Source organism: Jatropha curcas, chromosome 10 (assembly GCF_041381405.1).
Source record: "Jatropha curcas cultivar XTBG-Jc1 chromosome 10, XTBG_Jcur_1.0, whole genome shotgun sequence".
NCBI classification, from domain to species: Eukaryota; Viridiplantae; Streptophyta; class Magnoliopsida; order Malpighiales; family Euphorbiaceae; genus Jatropha; species Jatropha curcas.
The window spans coordinates 2,525,130-2,540,212 of record NC_143160.1 but is presented as its reverse complement, the minus strand read 5'-3'; the positions used below and the strand labels follow the sequence as shown (position 1 = coordinate 2,540,212).

The window sequence follows — 15,083 nt, the reverse complement described above, 5'->3', positions numbered from 1 at the left end:
TCTTAAACAAAAGTACTATTAACAACAGGTACGGTGTAACTAATTAATTAGAATTATGTTGCTTTATGATGTTAGAATGTAAATTTGTACCTTATTTATGATTAAGTGCTCTCATGCTCTATCGCATAATTCATATTGGTTGAACATAGAATAGCTTAATTATCATTGACGCACAGTGATTGTATTGTTTTTCAAGCATTCAGTTATGTTTTACTAAGTATTTTATTTTCTTCTACAATTCAACCTTTTCATGATGGGCTGAGCAAAAATAAGAATATCTGTAAAAAGCCTAACGATGGAATCTCAACAGACAATCAATATTCACTAGGCCTGGCCCAACCTGTATGCCTAATTAAATGGTCTAACCAAAATCAAAACTTATGTAATTCCAAAGGCTTTGAATCAAGAAAAGGGAATCTATGGAGTAAAGGCACATATATACAATACATGGTCGCATTGAAAAATGCAGTTCTTTTTATTTGCTTAACTCAAAATTTAATTTCTTTTTACTTGTCTAATTAATTGATTTAATGAAGTTTTTCCTTTCAAAAAAAAATATATATTTGATGAGCCTGCATTTATACATACTCTTTAAGAATTAAGATACATAACAGTCTTAGGTTTGAACCTCAAACATCATGCTTCCTTGCATCTTTGGAATAGGTGATGTAGACAATACACCATCCTTTTTCTTTAGAGATTATCTTTTACACAATTCTTTAAATATAGGAGAAGAATAAACGCATGGATACGTGTTAAATCAAATTGAGTTGCTCAGAATTTGGGAGGGGATAATACAAATATATACCAATAATTAGGATTGGGAAGATCCTATGAAAATCAACAACTTCTATAATGAAAAATAAAAAACAAATCCAGCACAACGTGTCTGATGTGTGAATATAATATCAAATTATATTAGTGCTTTTCGTTAAAACTTATAACTACTAAGAAACATAAACGTAGTACAAATATATAATATCAAATTATGCAAGATTCATAAAATTATTAGATTAAATAATATTATATAAAAAATTTTTATTATATCGTATCAGGAAGGTTGACCTGACCAATTTTGATGATAAGGTAGGTGAGGTATAGGTGAAACCATACCCAGATACACCATCTTTTGCTACAGGACACTTGGGAGCAGATAAGAGACCAGCCAACCATGATCATTCAGCTTCATTCTTGTCATATATTGTAAATTTCAATTTCATTAACAATAGCCCAAGGAACCAGAAATTCGTGCATTTTTTTTTTAAAAAAAGAGAAGATATTGATTGATTTTTACATTTTTAATTTAGCTTTTCTTTTATTTTATTTTATTCCGCTCCTTTATCAATAATTCGATTAACTTTAAAGTTTATGGAATGATATCATATTGATTGTTGTGGATGAGAATAGCACATTGAAATTGAATTATTGGCATATTTTCCATGTTTCAAATCATATTATCCTTTATAATTGCGGGCTGTGGCATGTATTTATCCTAATGTAGTGGAAAACCCCAACTCATCCAACCCGCCTTGTGTTGAGGTCTTTTTTTCAGACAGTATACAACTACATAATTGAGTAATTGGATTAGAGAAAAAGATAGACTGCCCCCACCGGCCACTAGGCACCACCTCCACCACTAGAAAGTGGTAACAAAGCCACCATCAAAATGCATAGGTTGGCTTGGCCGGTTGGGATTGAGGATTTCAATTTGTCAAACCTTTTCTCTACCATATTCAAAATTTGATTAATCAATTATCAAACATCATGCTTGCTTCATGATTGATTGTTCTAATAGATTAATATTTTCTTTGTCTTAAAAAAATAGTCCACTTTTTTTTTCCGCAAAGATTAACATATGAGGTTCTTGGTAATTTGTTCCTATAACTTTTTTATTATTCTTCTTAAATAACACACGAGGAATTATTGTATTGAAATAATAAAATTTATATTTATAATATAAATTTGTGTGAAATATAAATTACAAATTAACAAGAGTGATCAAAATCGATGACTTTTTAAAATTCAAGAGGAAAAGAATGGAAGAGAAAAACATGGTGTTTATGAATGTAAAGCTACTTATAAATAACATATGAATTTGAAGTAACGAGAATTATTGAAAATAAGATAAAACTTAATAAATGTGTAATAGATAATTTAAAAATTAACTATAATATAAAAAAAAAAAGGTAAATGAATTATATTTTGAGACAAACTGAAATGGAAAGATGGACAATCTTTTTATAATGGAGAGAGAATCAAGTCTTAGGATATTGTTTGGACTAATCATCTCCAATTGTTATATTTTTCCTTTTTCCATATAAAATATTTTTAAAATAGAGAATGGATTTATTTTTAGAATTTAAACTCTTAAGTTTATATATATATCTATATACAGCAGATGATTAATTGGTAGATTATTAGTCTGATACTAATAGGCACAATTAAATTATTTAAAAAAAAAAAAATTCATTGAGGAGTTTAATTTCATGACAAACTAAATAAAGATACGTCAACTTTTATTAATTAACAGGTTAAGAACATTGAAATTTGAACAGGAACAAATAGGATTAAGGTCAACTATGCTGCTAAAGAAAGAAAAATAAGACTACTGGCATTTAATAGGATTTAAGAAGTTGCAAATACAAAGACATAAAAGTCCAAATTTGCAACAAACTCTTTGTTTTCACCACAAAAACAGTTGAAGATATTATAATTTGCAAGTGGTTTAAGCACTGTAGTTCCTGTCCTTTCTAACTGGCAACTGCCATGCTATATTGTTCTTTGTGATATATAAGAAATCGTATAAACCTTTCTTTCTGTTTATTGGTCGTCATTTTTATTAAATATAAAGGAGAAAGAAAAGAAAAGAAAAGAAAAATACAGTAGCGAATAATTGAAAAAGAAAAACAACCACAAAGTTGAACCAAAATTGATTGCTGAATTAAATTTAATTAACATTCAAGAACACGAGACCAGGACAAGCTAATTTAAAAATACAGTAAGAAGACATAAACTAGGCAAGAACTCAAGCATCCTGTACGTACTTTGAGACTGACTTTTCTTTATTGATGAATGAACCAGACAAGAGGACAAGCTTTAAAAATACGACATAAATAGAAGAGAATCCTAGCATCTTTTACACTTTGAGACTTTGTTTTATTGGCAATTGAACCAAAGTTCAAAGGAATGAACGAAACCGCATCATCATGCACAAAGTAGAAGCATGAACGCCTTAAATTCTTGACACAAATAAAGTTTAAAAGACCCAAAAAGAAAAAGTAGGTTAAGATGGAAATTGACGAAAAGAGATCTGTATTTTCTACAATCTGGTACAATGAAAGAAAAGCCGTAACCAATTTATCGCAAATAGTACAACAAGAACTAATTAAGCATCCCCCCAAAAGAGAAAAAGAAAAAAAAAAAAAAAAGAAAAGAAAAAACGCAATATCCATATATGCTATTCGTCTCTCTTAACTAATTACAAAGAAAAAGGAAAAGCATTCTGTGTGTATATATAATATATATGAATCAAACTGTAACAGAAGCTTTTATATATCTCTGGTATCTAATCTATATACATGGTACAAGCATGTATTATTAATAATTAAAAGACCTCTGTTTCTTTCTACTCTGATTATATAAACTACCTCAACAATTTCCTGGGCTTAGAAGGAGTGATCTTGATTACAAGTCCAGGGAAAACATCATCCGGGTCATGGATATGCGGGTTCCGCTCCACGATAAACGGGTCACCGCACTTGTCGCTGATCGTGTGGAGAGTCTCTCCTTCCCCAACAACGTATATTTCATCGCAATGTCGATCAAGAAGCTGGTTGCCTTTAAAAGGCTCAGCGGTAGAAGAAGAACTGATCTCCTTAATAGACCCTAGTAATATTAGACCTAACAAGACGATGGCACAGTACCATGAAGCTGCATCGGCTATGGCTATGGAGATTTTCATGCTCTTTTTTCTGCAAGTGGAAACCATTGTTTTAGAAAAGAGAGATGGGTTTTGATAGAATAGAAGGAATTTAGACTTATGGGTCGAGTAGTTGCATATGGTACATATGTGTCTATTTTTATATGCGTAGATTAGAGAGAGAAAGAGAGGGAGAGACAGAGCCCTTTGGACGTATTGCGTTGGGAGGAAGTTGGGCTCAACGACACGGCGACGTCTGATTTGGGTGTAATGGTTTGAACTTTGAAATGTTAAACGTTAGTCATCTTCCAAGACATCAAATTACTGAAAAAGGACTTTCATTATTGTGGTCAATGCAAAATTTGGACCCTAAAACACGACTTATTTTAAAAAATATAAATTTTAGAATTTAGCCATAATTTTGCATAGCTATGGTTTTAACATGTGAGAGGTGTCCACATTTATAAGTTGTATGTCCATTAAGTTAAATTATATGTATAGTGGAGATTTTTATTTTGACAATTTGGTTATGCAAATTCAAGATACATAAATTAGTTGGATATTCGGTGGACAACTTCGAGGATTACGGACATCTGTAATTATTGGATATACCAGAATCTAATTAAGCAAAGCTAAAATAATTAAGTTGTTAGAGGTCAACAATTAATTAATTAATTAATCATTTCTTGAACAATATATAATTATGTATAACAATGTACACAAAGTTGAAATTTTGGTCTCTTCGAGTGTCTATTTTGAATTACTACTTTATATTATTTGTAAATGATGTAATTGTGCAACAAATATTCTTGGTATTGTTTAATACTGGTAAATTAAGTAATCATCATGGGATCAAAGTTCTAAGTTGCTGTGCTCTTTATTTTTATTTTGAAGATGATGGGGCGGTAAGAATAAATGTCTGCTTCCAGAAGGTGTATTTTCCAAGTTACCAAGTTCCTTAATGAATTCAATTTTGAGGCTTGAGATATAAGTAATTTGTTTCAGTTACAATCAAAATATACAAATATATATATGTTACCAAAAAATATTATCTTAACTATCATTTACTTGTAACGGATATAACTTGTGTAGCATACGCTATAATATTATACACATACAGTTAAGGCACTTGATTATCTGTAGCTAGCCAACACGAAAATAGAAGGTTTAGATTTAGGCATCAAGCCAAGAAGTAATTCCATAATCTGAACATCCTTATCAAGAAAAAGCAGATTTAATTCTTTTGGTTGGACATAAATATATGCAGTACCAAATGATTTTCAAATATAATTTTATCATAATATATCTTGTGGAGGGACTAAATAATTATTATTATTATTTAAATACCCATTAGCCATTCCAAGGGCAAATGGGCAATATAGGAAAGTTGGGAAGGCAACCTGAAAAAAATATGGAGAAGGAAGGGGAGTAGTGGTGCCCTTCCCACTCGCTACCTTTGAAAAACTGTAACTATCAAAACAAATCCCCCCCAACAATCCAACTAACCCCAAACCCTTTTTTTTTTTTTTATTTATTTAATTAATTTTTATCAACAACAAACTATTTATTTCTACGCATCTCTCATGTCATGTTAAATCCTTATTGACTAATCAAAAATTCATTCAATTTATTATATTTTTCCAATTCATATATATATCTTCACTCTCAGGTCATATAGTATCGAGGTAAATTTTCACTTTGAAATGCAGTATACAATCAAAATTTTAACTGACTATTTCTTCATTATATGAAAAATAGAACCTTAAATTATTATATTTGTCAAAAAAATATAAAATAAATAAACTCTCTCAACATTTGAAAAAAAAAAACAGAATAGAGTCTGGATATAATCAGTATTCCAATTTAGTTGGTGTCGGAGTAATTAGACCAAAAGTAGAAACTTAAAAATGGAGGCCTTGACTTTGCACCTTGGCATGCTAAAACTTGGGGACCTCAGGACCAGTAGACCCAGTCACTCCTACGCCCCTGTAAGTTTTAACAATTTCAGCTTTCCTGGAGGATGGAGGAAAAGAGGACCCATGTCACAGGTACATACAATATATATCATTTTCAATGCACGAGCAATATAGGAAAAAGTTCCCATTTTTGAAGTCGCATCATTGGAAATTACAACTTCCAATGGAATAGACAAATCTATGTCCATATTAAGTTTAGATTATGCTGACAAAAACATATCTTCATCTTTTGTTTTTTTGTTTAGCGTTTAAATTAATTAATAATATACATTTTTACTTATCATTTTGGATTTCTTAGGCTAGATGATAGAATATTATATTTATTTGTTTTTATGTAATAATGTAAATTACCTTACAAAGAGGTAAAAAAGGGTTAGGGTCTTACTTCTTTGGTAGACCTGCCTAAGGTTTGACCAAGGAGGATAGCGAACTGTAAAAAAAAAAAAAAAAAAAAAAAAAACTGAATGGGTTATTACTAAATTACTTTTGCTATCAAAATTTGGTAAAGTAAGTAACTAGTGGCTGAAATCCCACATATAATGATCTATAATACAGGGTTGGTAAAGAATTAGAGATCATGACTTGAAAATTAGGTTAATATGAGTAGAAAATTGAATAAAATAGGCAGGTTAGGTTAACTTTTTTCTCAAGGAACTATCTGTCAAATCAGTGTATGGTGTATGAAAGCAAAATTGCACGTGTCTTGTCAATTTACAATTACTGAAGAAAGAAAGATAACTGACCAAGAATTAGTGACGAATAATCATTCCGTGAATTATTTGATTTAATGATAATATCTTAAGCCACATTCTATTAGTGATAAGATACATATATTGAAAATTATATTAGAGCATCACTAATTATTATCATAAATGATTTTATACCACATTCTCAGTGCCTAGAACTATTGGAAGTGACAGCAACGGTAGCTTTATTTTCTATTAAGCAAGTCACCAAACCCTACCAGACACCGGAAATCCAGATTCCATGCTTTTTTAACACAGTATATATCCTTAAACACCCCATCAAACTTTGTACTTGTAGTGTTAAATTATGGTGCACCTTTTTGAATTTTTCTTTTGCTTGTTTATATAATAAAAAAAGTGAAACAAAAGAAAGCAGATTATGAAATCTCGAGGTCATCTCATGTTGTCCACTGAACATTTGAACTTGTATTCGTCCATTTTGAAATTTGAATGTTCAAAACTTTTACTGCTTTCTAAACTTAACACATAAACCTTGCATAATTTTATTTTTCTCGTTTTATGTAATATCAGCAAATTTCACTTAATAAAAAATTTGTACTGATTTTCTTACGAAATGCAAACTCATTTACAATATAATAATTTTTTTTTTTTTTTTTTTGAAAGGCCAAGATAATAATTTTTTATGAGTATAAAATTAAAGTTTATGAATCTCTGTCAGCTTTGATGATGCAAGCGGAAAGCCCACATAATGTGGGCTGAAACATTTGATGGGCCCCAGTTATAAGTTGCAGACTCACTTTCTTACATAACTAGGCTCATGATCATGTTGCCAAAAATCCAAAATTTTACTTCAAAAAAAAAAAAACCAAGCTTGTTTTTTGACTTTTCCTGTCGTTTGCAGATGGAGAGAGAGTTTTTCCTGCCAGACAGTCATGAAACTTTTCGCGGCATAGTTTCAAGGAGGTTAAAGACTGATATTGAAGTTCGGGTACTTTTTTTTTTTATTCTTAAGCTAATAATTGCGCGGATCATCAATCTCTCTTCGTCAAGCGAGTAATGAATAATCGACTCTCTGTCTCCTCAATCAAACAGCTACATGGACATCTCATTAGAACTCAACTCTACAAAGACCCTTATTCAATGTCAGATGTTATAAGATCCTATGCTTTATCTCCTTCTTATCTCCATAAAGCTCTTCTTGTTTTCAATCGGATTGAGAAACCTACACTTTCAATATTTAATCTCTTGCTTCGTGGTTTGTCTCAAAGTGAACGACCAAATGAAGCGATTGATATGTATACTAATCTAATGTATGGTCGAGGAACAGTTGGCGATAATTTGACATTTATCTCCTTGTTCAAGGCTTGTTCTCGTGTTAACGATTTTTTACATGGTCAGATATTTCATGTTCACGCTTTGAAACTCGGGTTTGATTTATATCTATTTGTAGCAAATGCTTTGATTCGAATGTATGGATCTTTTGGTGAGTTACAGTTGGCACACAAGATGTTCGATCAAATGCCAGATAGAGACTTGGTTTCTTGGAATTCTTTGATTTGTGGTTATAGTCAATTTAATAAGTTCAAGGAGGTTTTGTGTTTGTTTAATTCCATGAAGGAAGCAAGTGTGATAGCTGATGAGGTTACAATGGTTAAAGTTATGTTAGCTTGCAGTTATTTGGGTTTGAATGATATTTCAGATTCTATGGTAAATTATATTGAAGATAATCATGTGGATATTGATGTTTATTTAGGCAACACATTGATAGATATGTACGGGAGGCGTGGTTTAGTGGATTTGGCACGGAGAGTTTTTGATGGGATGCAAGAAAGAAACATAGTCTCTTGGAATGCAATGATCACTGGATATACAAAAGTGGTGGAATTAGTTGAGGCTAGGAAGCTTTTCAATCAAATGCCTATCAGGAATGTTATTTCATGGACTTCTATGATCACAGGTTATGCTCAAGCCAAGCAATATTCTGATGCAATGAAGCTTTTTCAAGATATGATGGAAGCTAAAGTGAAACCAGATGAGATTACAGTAGCTAGTGTGCTTTCTGCTTGTGCTCACTTGGGCTCACTCGATGTGGGACAGGCAGTTCATGAATACATTTGTAGGCATGGCGTAAGGGCTGATGTATATGTGGGAAATGCTTTAATAGATATGTATTGCAAATGTGGGGTTGTAGAAAAAGCATCAGAGGTGTTTTATAAGATGGAAAAGAAGGACAGTGTATCATGGACATCAGTCATCTCTGGCCTTGCTGTTAATGGTTTTGTAGATCAGGCACTTGAGTTATTCTCGCTGATGTTGAGAGATGGCATTCAGCCAACTCATGGAAGCTTCATGGGGGTATTACTGGCTTGTGCTCATGCTGGATTGGTGGACAAAGGATTGGAATATTTTGAGAGGATGGAAAAAGTTTATGGATTAATGCCAGAAATGAAGCATTATGGATGCCTTGTGGATCTTTTGAGCCGCTCTGGAAACCTAGACAGAGCCTATGAGTTCATAAAAGCAATGCCAGTAATTCCAGATGTTGTAGTATGGAGAATATTGCTCAGCGCATGTAAGCTTCATGGAAATGTGGTTCTAGCTGAGATTGTTTCAAACAAACTTCTTGGATTAGACCCCTATAACAGTGGGAATTATGTTCTCTTGTCAAGCACATATGCTGGTTCTGATAGATGGAATGATGCTTCAAAAATGAGAGAATTAATGGTGGAAGGAGACCTGCAAAAACCTTCTGGTTGCAGTTGCATTGAGGTCAATGGGAGTAACAACAGATAAGATGCATTTTCATTCTATCAATTCTTTTTGTTATACATGAAGACAGCTTAGAATCACTGCTTAAATGCACAGCACTTTTAATGCTTACAATTTAAACATGACCTTAATGGCGTCGCCACCACGAGCACTAGTTTCAAAGGCTTCTTCTACCTCTTCTTGTGAGAAGCTAAACCTGTGAGTTATCAATGGCTTAACGTCAATCTTACCAGTCCTCAAGAACTCAATGCAGAGCGGCCATGTGTTTCTGTAACGGAATATGCCGATAACATCAACCTCCCTACAAACGACACTGCCAGTTACTATCACCCACATAAACGGAGATGAAGGGAACTTTCAAGCATAAAAATTTAATTACCTTGCAGCAGCTGGAGTAAGAGGGACAGTCATCTCAGTCAAGGCTAAACCAATAAGGCAAACTTTGCCACCTGAACTTGTAGCGTTTAGAGATGTACACATGGTTTTTTCATACCCAACACAATCAAAGGTTACATCAATGCCTGAGCCCATAATGTTCTGTATCTTTGTTATTTCTTCACTTACATCCTGCAAAATCACTGGCATATTAAAACACTTCATTGCAGGTTTTATGAAAAATAACAAGCAGAAAAAGAAAGGGCCAAACAAACCTCAATATTTGTGGAGACTTGAAGAATCCCATCTGCACCAAGATTCTTTGCAATGGATAGACGGCGATCATCAACATCAACAATCATGATTCTAGGAGCACCAAATGCCCGAGCAGCCAACATGGTGACAAGGCCTATTGGTCCAGCTCCCATAATCAGTACACTTGTATCAGGACCAATTTTTGCACGGCAACAAGCATGGACGCCAACACTGAGGGGTTCACACATTGCTCCTTCCTCTAAACTCACATTTTGAGGTAGTTTGAAACATAGATTTGCAGGATGCACTACCTAATAATAGGAAGGTTAAATATGTATTTGCTCAAAACTTTATTACATTGTAAAATTTGGTAACCTTATTAGCAAGAGCTCCATTAGTTGGTGGAGATCCAAAGAATTTCATTTGAGGACAGAGATTATAACGACCATTTTTGCAGACATTGCATCTTCTGCAACTAATTCCAGGCTCCAATGCTACACGGTCTCCTACTGCTAGAGTCTTCACTTCACTCCCAATTTCTTCTACGATCCCAGCACATTCATGTCCTATCACCATTGGCTTTTTGACAATAAAATTTGCGCATCTCATTGTCTGGTGTGTTGAACCGAAGATTGCATAATAGCAACGCATTTAGTAACCAAAGCAAACATCTTGAGATTAAATCTTAAATGCTAACTTGAAAAAGGAGAGAAAATAACATTAGGCAGCATTTTTTTTTTTTTTTTTTTTTTTTTTTGAGAAGAAGGCAGCAATTTACCTTGAAGTGATGAACATCACTTCCACATATACCAAGAGCCTTTATTCCTACTTTAACATCATGAGGACCTATGATCATAATTGGAAAAACAAAACTATATATAATTAAAGTTCCAGTATTTAAAGTCTTTCAATTTTCTCCCATATATTTGACAAATTAAAATTAAATAAAAGCCGCATATATGATTCAATTTGTTTTTCCAAATCAGACCCACCATTGATCACATGGCTAAAGACATGATCACAACTATTCTTTATGTAAAAAAGAGTTATGATCTTATAGAAGAAAGCACAGAGAGGAAGAGAGGACTTACCAACAGGAGGAATGTTGTAAGGCTGTATCTTAAGATTTTTTATCCCAAGAAGCCAAGCAGCCATATTCTCTTCTACTTTGCCCGCCATAATATCAGCACCATGTGACATCTCTCTCTAAAGCTTGGATTTCACGTTACTGAAATTGAACGGAGTTAATCCTTCTCACTGGCTCATCTTAATTATATAGACATGGAGGCCAAAGTATTGGACCAATCGATTGTTTAGATGAAGGAAAACAAAAAGAAATGATGATGAAAACACAGAAAAGTCCAGTTTCTGTTTATTATATAATTTATATAAAAAAATCAGAACTTTTACTCTTAAATCTTTTTCTTTTTGCGAAAACTGCTTTTCTTTCCTTTAATAGAAATTTAAAAAATTTTATTTGGATGATATTTTGATTGTTAATAGTACTTTTTAATGGGTATAAAAGGGTAATTTAATGGAGAAAAATTAATTGATTCTGCAAATTAACCTACGAACCTTGTTTACATCTATGTCCGGCTCTGATCATAGAAAAGAGAAATAGAAACAGCAGTCTAAAATTAAAAACTGACAGGATTTATTTTTATTTTTTTTTTTTGAAAGAGGACAGGATTTATTTAAAACCCAACCAAAAGCCGTATGTCTGTCTAACTATGTTTGCTCTGTTCCTGTGTTTTTATTCTATCTTTTCGTTGGGTGGAAGGATATGGATGCCAAAGCCGATTGCGATTGATAGATACAGATTGCCAAATATGCATACATCATATGGATGCCAAATAATGTCCAAGTCATACAGAATGGACACATGCACAGAATTCAAGTTACATTTGTATTGTATACACACACACGCACACACACACACTCCCTTCATCATTTCTGTTTGTCCTATCCTATCCATATCATATCTTAGTCATAAAGCACCGATTAAATTAAAGATCCCATCTTTAGTTTATTCTGAATTCTGATTCGGACTTCAAAATAAAATAAAATGAAACTAACTTGATTCCTTCCTCATCATCTCACACTCTATTTAGTTTCCAGCTTTGGACTCCTCACAGTTGAGTGGCTGGTCTGGGTGTATCCAAAAAGGTCAGGTAAATGGGTAAAGGAGGGATGTCACTTGACGAAATCAAGGATGGGCAAGAAGAGGAAAACATGGCTGCGTGGCTTCTTGGTGTCGACAATCTCAAGATTCAGCCTTTCAAGCTCCCTCCTCTTGGTACGTCACTCTTTTATCTTCTTTAATTTGTTGTATCCGGAGTTTTTGTTAATTGATTCTATTTTTCTTTAATACAAGTCTGATTTTTTTTCCCCCTTGAGAACCCGTTTTTGCTTAGTTTATTTCTAAACTATGATTGTTTCATTTGTTTCCTTTGTTGTTTAAGGACCATATGATGTTAGAGTAAGGATGAAAGCTGTTGGTATCTGTGGAAGTGATGTTCACTATCTCAAGGTGAATCCCCCTTCCACAACTCATCAATCTATTTATTCATTTCAATGTAACTTTGCTATTTCACTAATTATATAACCCTTTCTGTTTGGTTCCTGAAAGTATATGTCAAATTTCAATAGATCCTGACTCGAGTATTTGGCTTTGAAAAGTTTGAATCAGTATTGGATTGAAAATCAGTGCAGGACTAAAATAAGATTATATAATGGATAGATCAAGTATTCATTTTTGTTGTTATCCTATTTCTGATGCCTCACAAGTATGTTTGTTATGTCATGTCTATTTTCAGACCTTGAGATTGGCAGATTTTGTAGTGAAGGAACCAATGGTCATTGGGCATGAGTGTGCTGGGATCATCGATGAGGTTGGAAGTGAAGTTAAGCATCTTGTGCGTGGAGACAGAGTGGCATTGGAACCAGGCATCAGTTGCTGGAGATGCAATCTTTGCAAAGAAGGTCGATACAATCTATGCCCTGAGATGAAGTTTTTTGCCACTCCACCAGTACATGGTTCTCTTGCCAATCAGGTTAACAAATCAGCATAGCCTTTCATATTTTTCAAAGTCATATTGGTCATAAGCACTTTAGATGACTGAATTCCAAGTTTATTCATATTGGTCAGTTGTGAAATGTGTAGAATCTGATTGGTAATAACATTCACTGGAAAATGCAATTAGAAGTCCGTGCTTTTTGTGAACAGGTGGTGCATCCTGCCGACCTATGTTTTAAATTGCCAGATAATGTGAGCTTAGAGGAAGGCGCAATGTGTGAGCCTTTAAGTGTTGGTGTTCATGCTTGTCGCCGAGCTAATGTTGGTCCAGAAACAAATGTTTTAATCATGGGAGCTGGACCCATAGGGCTTGTTACACTGCTAGCAGCTCGTGCTTTTGGTGTACCCAGAATTATCGTTGTGGATGTTGATGATTACCGTTTATCTGTTGCCAAGGATCTCGGTGCTGATGGCATAGTTAAAGTGTCAACGAATATTCAGGTATTATTTTTTTATATTTTGAAGAAAATTTTTTTCGTTGTTTTAGTAAAATATACACTGTTCACCCACTTATAAACTTTTGATTTAGCTCCTTCAAGCTGTTCTTTTTCTGTAAATTACATCTTAACAAACACGCAACCTATCAAGAAATCAGCTGCACAATTATTCATGCAGCTAGCAATTGCTATGCCTTAAGATTGGAAATTTTACAGGATGTAGCTGAAGAAGTTGCGCTGATACACAAGGCAATGGAAACTGGAGTGGATATCACCTTTGATTGTGCAGGATTTAACAAAACAATGTCAACAGCCTTGGGTGCCACTAAACAGGGTGGCAAAGTTTGCCTTGTGGGAATGGGCCATAATGAAATGACTGTTCCTCTTACATCAGCTGCAACAAGGTACTTGATTTTATCTTTCTTCTGTAATAATATTTCATTTTTATTTATGCCCACAAGTAAGTGGAATGTAATTGGAATCTTATGATTACTCTGGATGGGATTGTATGGAGACCAAAACTATTGTTTCAGGAAGGAAAAATAATCAAGACGGGACAAATATCTCGAGAATTTGGAATAATTCAAGCCACAGTAAATATTAATTCGATTGGCTTGCTTGATGTGGGTAATATGTAAAAAGTTAATAAATAAAAATATGTATTTCCATTTACTACTAGAACATGGAAGTGTTTCAAAGAAGATAGTGTACAAGCATGTGACATAGCAAACTGGTTGAACCTTTGACAGAATTCTGAAAGCTTTTGGTTGTTGACGGAATGTGAGGTTTAAAAAAGAAAAAACAAATTTCTGAACCTCGTTTAATAGGTGCTTAAGTCATTGCAAAATCTTGTGTTCTTTATATCATAGTTATGGATTAAGCATTAACATTTCACTCTGGAAATTTATCTATTTCAGGGAGGTTGATGTCATTGGTGTTTTCCGGTATAAGAATACATGGCCACTATGCCTTGAATTCTTGAAGAGTGGTAAGATTGATGTGAAGCCCCTAATAACCCACAGATTCGGGTTCTCGCAGAAGGAGGTTGAAGAAGCCTTTGAAACAAGTGCTCGTGGTGGTAGCGCTATTAAGGTCATGTTTAATCTGTAAAATCAGCTGTGGCCTGGGAAAAACTGCTTCTTGGAGAAATTTTAAGTAAAGAACGATAAGAAATATCAATATTGCACATTGGCTTATGTAAATTTCGTCTTGTTCGACACGATCTTTGGACGTGTATTATTATAGTTGTTCCTCTTTATTACTAATATATGCTATTTTAATCAAGTTATATATACACACACATAATTGAAAGGTCAGCAAATTTCTAGTTTTCGCTATTTCTCCTTTTTTGTTTCCTAAGGATCAATGTTAACTCGGTGATCAATCTCTATATTTAAAAAAAAATAAATAAATAAAATAAAATAAAATTTGGAATTTCCAAAGCTTGATATTAGAAATTTGTTTCGTGCATGGCATGCTTATAGACCTGGACCGGGCTGTTTCTTCTAGGAAATATTTGGAAAATTCCTATGTATTTCAATTGCAGGACAAAAGACGACTTCAAAAGAT

The 15,083-nt window shown here is 33.4% G+C and overlaps 4 protein-coding genes across 5 annotated transcripts; 2 read left to right on the top strand and 2 right to left on the bottom strand.

Moving 5' to 3' along the window:
• Window positions 1–3,295: 3,295 nt before the first annotated feature.
• Window positions 3,296–4,159, bottom strand: LOC105648855 (uncharacterized). The gene has a single exon (XM_012235357.3). The coding sequence runs from the start codon at window positions 3,986–3,988 to the stop codon at window positions 3,644–3,646; it is 345 nt and encodes a 114-aa protein (XP_012090747.1). The 5' UTR covers window positions 3,989–4,159; the 3' UTR covers window positions 3,296–3,643.
• A 3,280-nt stretch (window positions 4,160–7,439) lies between these two features.
• LOC105648526 (pentatricopeptide repeat-containing protein At2g22410, mitochondrial) lies at window positions 7,440–10,480 on the top strand. Its single transcript, XM_012234947.4, has 2 exons — window positions 7,440–9,879; window positions 9,977–10,480. Exon 1 carries the CDS (start codon window positions 7,659–7,661, stop codon window positions 9,393–9,395), a length of 1,737 nt encoding a protein of 578 aa, XP_012090337.1. The 5' UTR covers window positions 7,440–7,658; the 3' UTR covers window positions 9,396–9,879; window positions 9,977–10,480.
• On the bottom strand, window positions 9,379–11,733 carry LOC105648527 (L-idonate 5-dehydrogenase). 2 transcript variants are annotated; one of them, XM_012234949.4, is made up of 7 exons: window positions 11,577–11,733; window positions 11,093–11,229; window positions 10,780–10,847; window positions 10,377–10,613; window positions 10,022–10,312; window positions 9,751–9,938; window positions 9,379–9,672 (listed from the first exon to the last, which is right to left on the bottom strand). In XM_012234949.4, exons 2-7 carry the CDS (start codon window positions 11,199–11,201, stop codon window positions 9,480–9,482), a joined length of 1,086 nt encoding a protein of 361 aa, XP_012090339.1. In that variant the 5' UTR covers window positions 11,202–11,229; window positions 11,577–11,733; the 3' UTR covers window positions 9,379–9,479. The 2 variants fall into 2 exon arrangements, with proteins under 2 accessions (XP_012090339.1, XP_089571811.1); XM_089715685.1 differs by lacking the exon at window positions 11,577–11,733 and having other exon boundaries at window positions 11,093–11,520.
• Window positions 11,734–11,974: 241 nt separating this feature from the next.
• On the top strand, window positions 11,975–14,798 carry LOC105648525 (GroES-like zinc-binding alcohol dehydrogenase family protein). Its single transcript, XM_012234945.4, has 6 exons — window positions 11,975–12,297; window positions 12,464–12,531; window positions 12,818–13,054; window positions 13,228–13,518; window positions 13,731–13,918; window positions 14,432–14,798. Exons 1-6 carry the CDS (start codon window positions 12,177–12,179, stop codon window positions 14,622–14,624), a joined length of 1,098 nt encoding a protein of 365 aa, XP_012090335.1. The 5' UTR covers window positions 11,975–12,176; the 3' UTR covers window positions 14,625–14,798.
• The last annotated feature ends 285 nt before the right edge of the window (window positions 14,799–15,083 follow it).

What these genes read in the sequence shown, in the direction of transcription:
- LOC105648525 (XM_012234945.4), top strand. Translation starts at nt 12,177, where the DNA reads ATGGGTAAAGGAGGGATGTCACTTGACGAAATCAAGGATGGGCAAGAA. An exon ending in TTTCAAGCTCCCTCCTCTTG is followed by an intron (nt 12,298 to 12,463) that starts GTACGTCACTCT and finishes TTGTTGTTTAAG; the next exon opens with GACCATATGATGTTAGAGTA. An exon ending in AAGTGTCAACGAATATTCAG is followed by an intron (nt 13,519 to 13,730) that starts GTATTATTTTTT and finishes GAAATTTTACAG; the next exon opens with GATGTAGCTGAAGAAGTTGC.
- LOC105648526 (XM_012234947.4), top strand. Translation starts at nt 7,659, where the DNA reads ATGAATAATCGACTCTCTGTCTCCTCAATCAAACAGCTACATGGACAT.
- LOC105648855 (XM_012235357.3), bottom strand. Translation starts at nt 3,988, where the DNA reads ATGGTTTCCACTTGCAGAAAAAAGAGCATGAAAATCTCCATAGCCATA.
- LOC105648527 (XM_012234949.4), bottom strand. Translation starts at nt 11,201, where the DNA reads ATGTCACATGGTGCTGATATTATGGCGGGCAAAGTAGAAGAGAATATG. An exon ending in TTACAACATTCCTCCTGTTG is followed by an intron (nt 10,848 to 11,092) that starts GTAAGTCCTCTC and finishes TTATGATCATAG; the next exon opens with GTCCTCATGATGTTAAAGTA. An exon ending in ATGGAGCTCTTGCTAATAAG is followed by an intron (nt 10,313 to 10,376) that starts GTTACCAAATTT and finishes TCCTATTATTAG; the next exon opens with GTAGTGCATCCTGCAAATCT.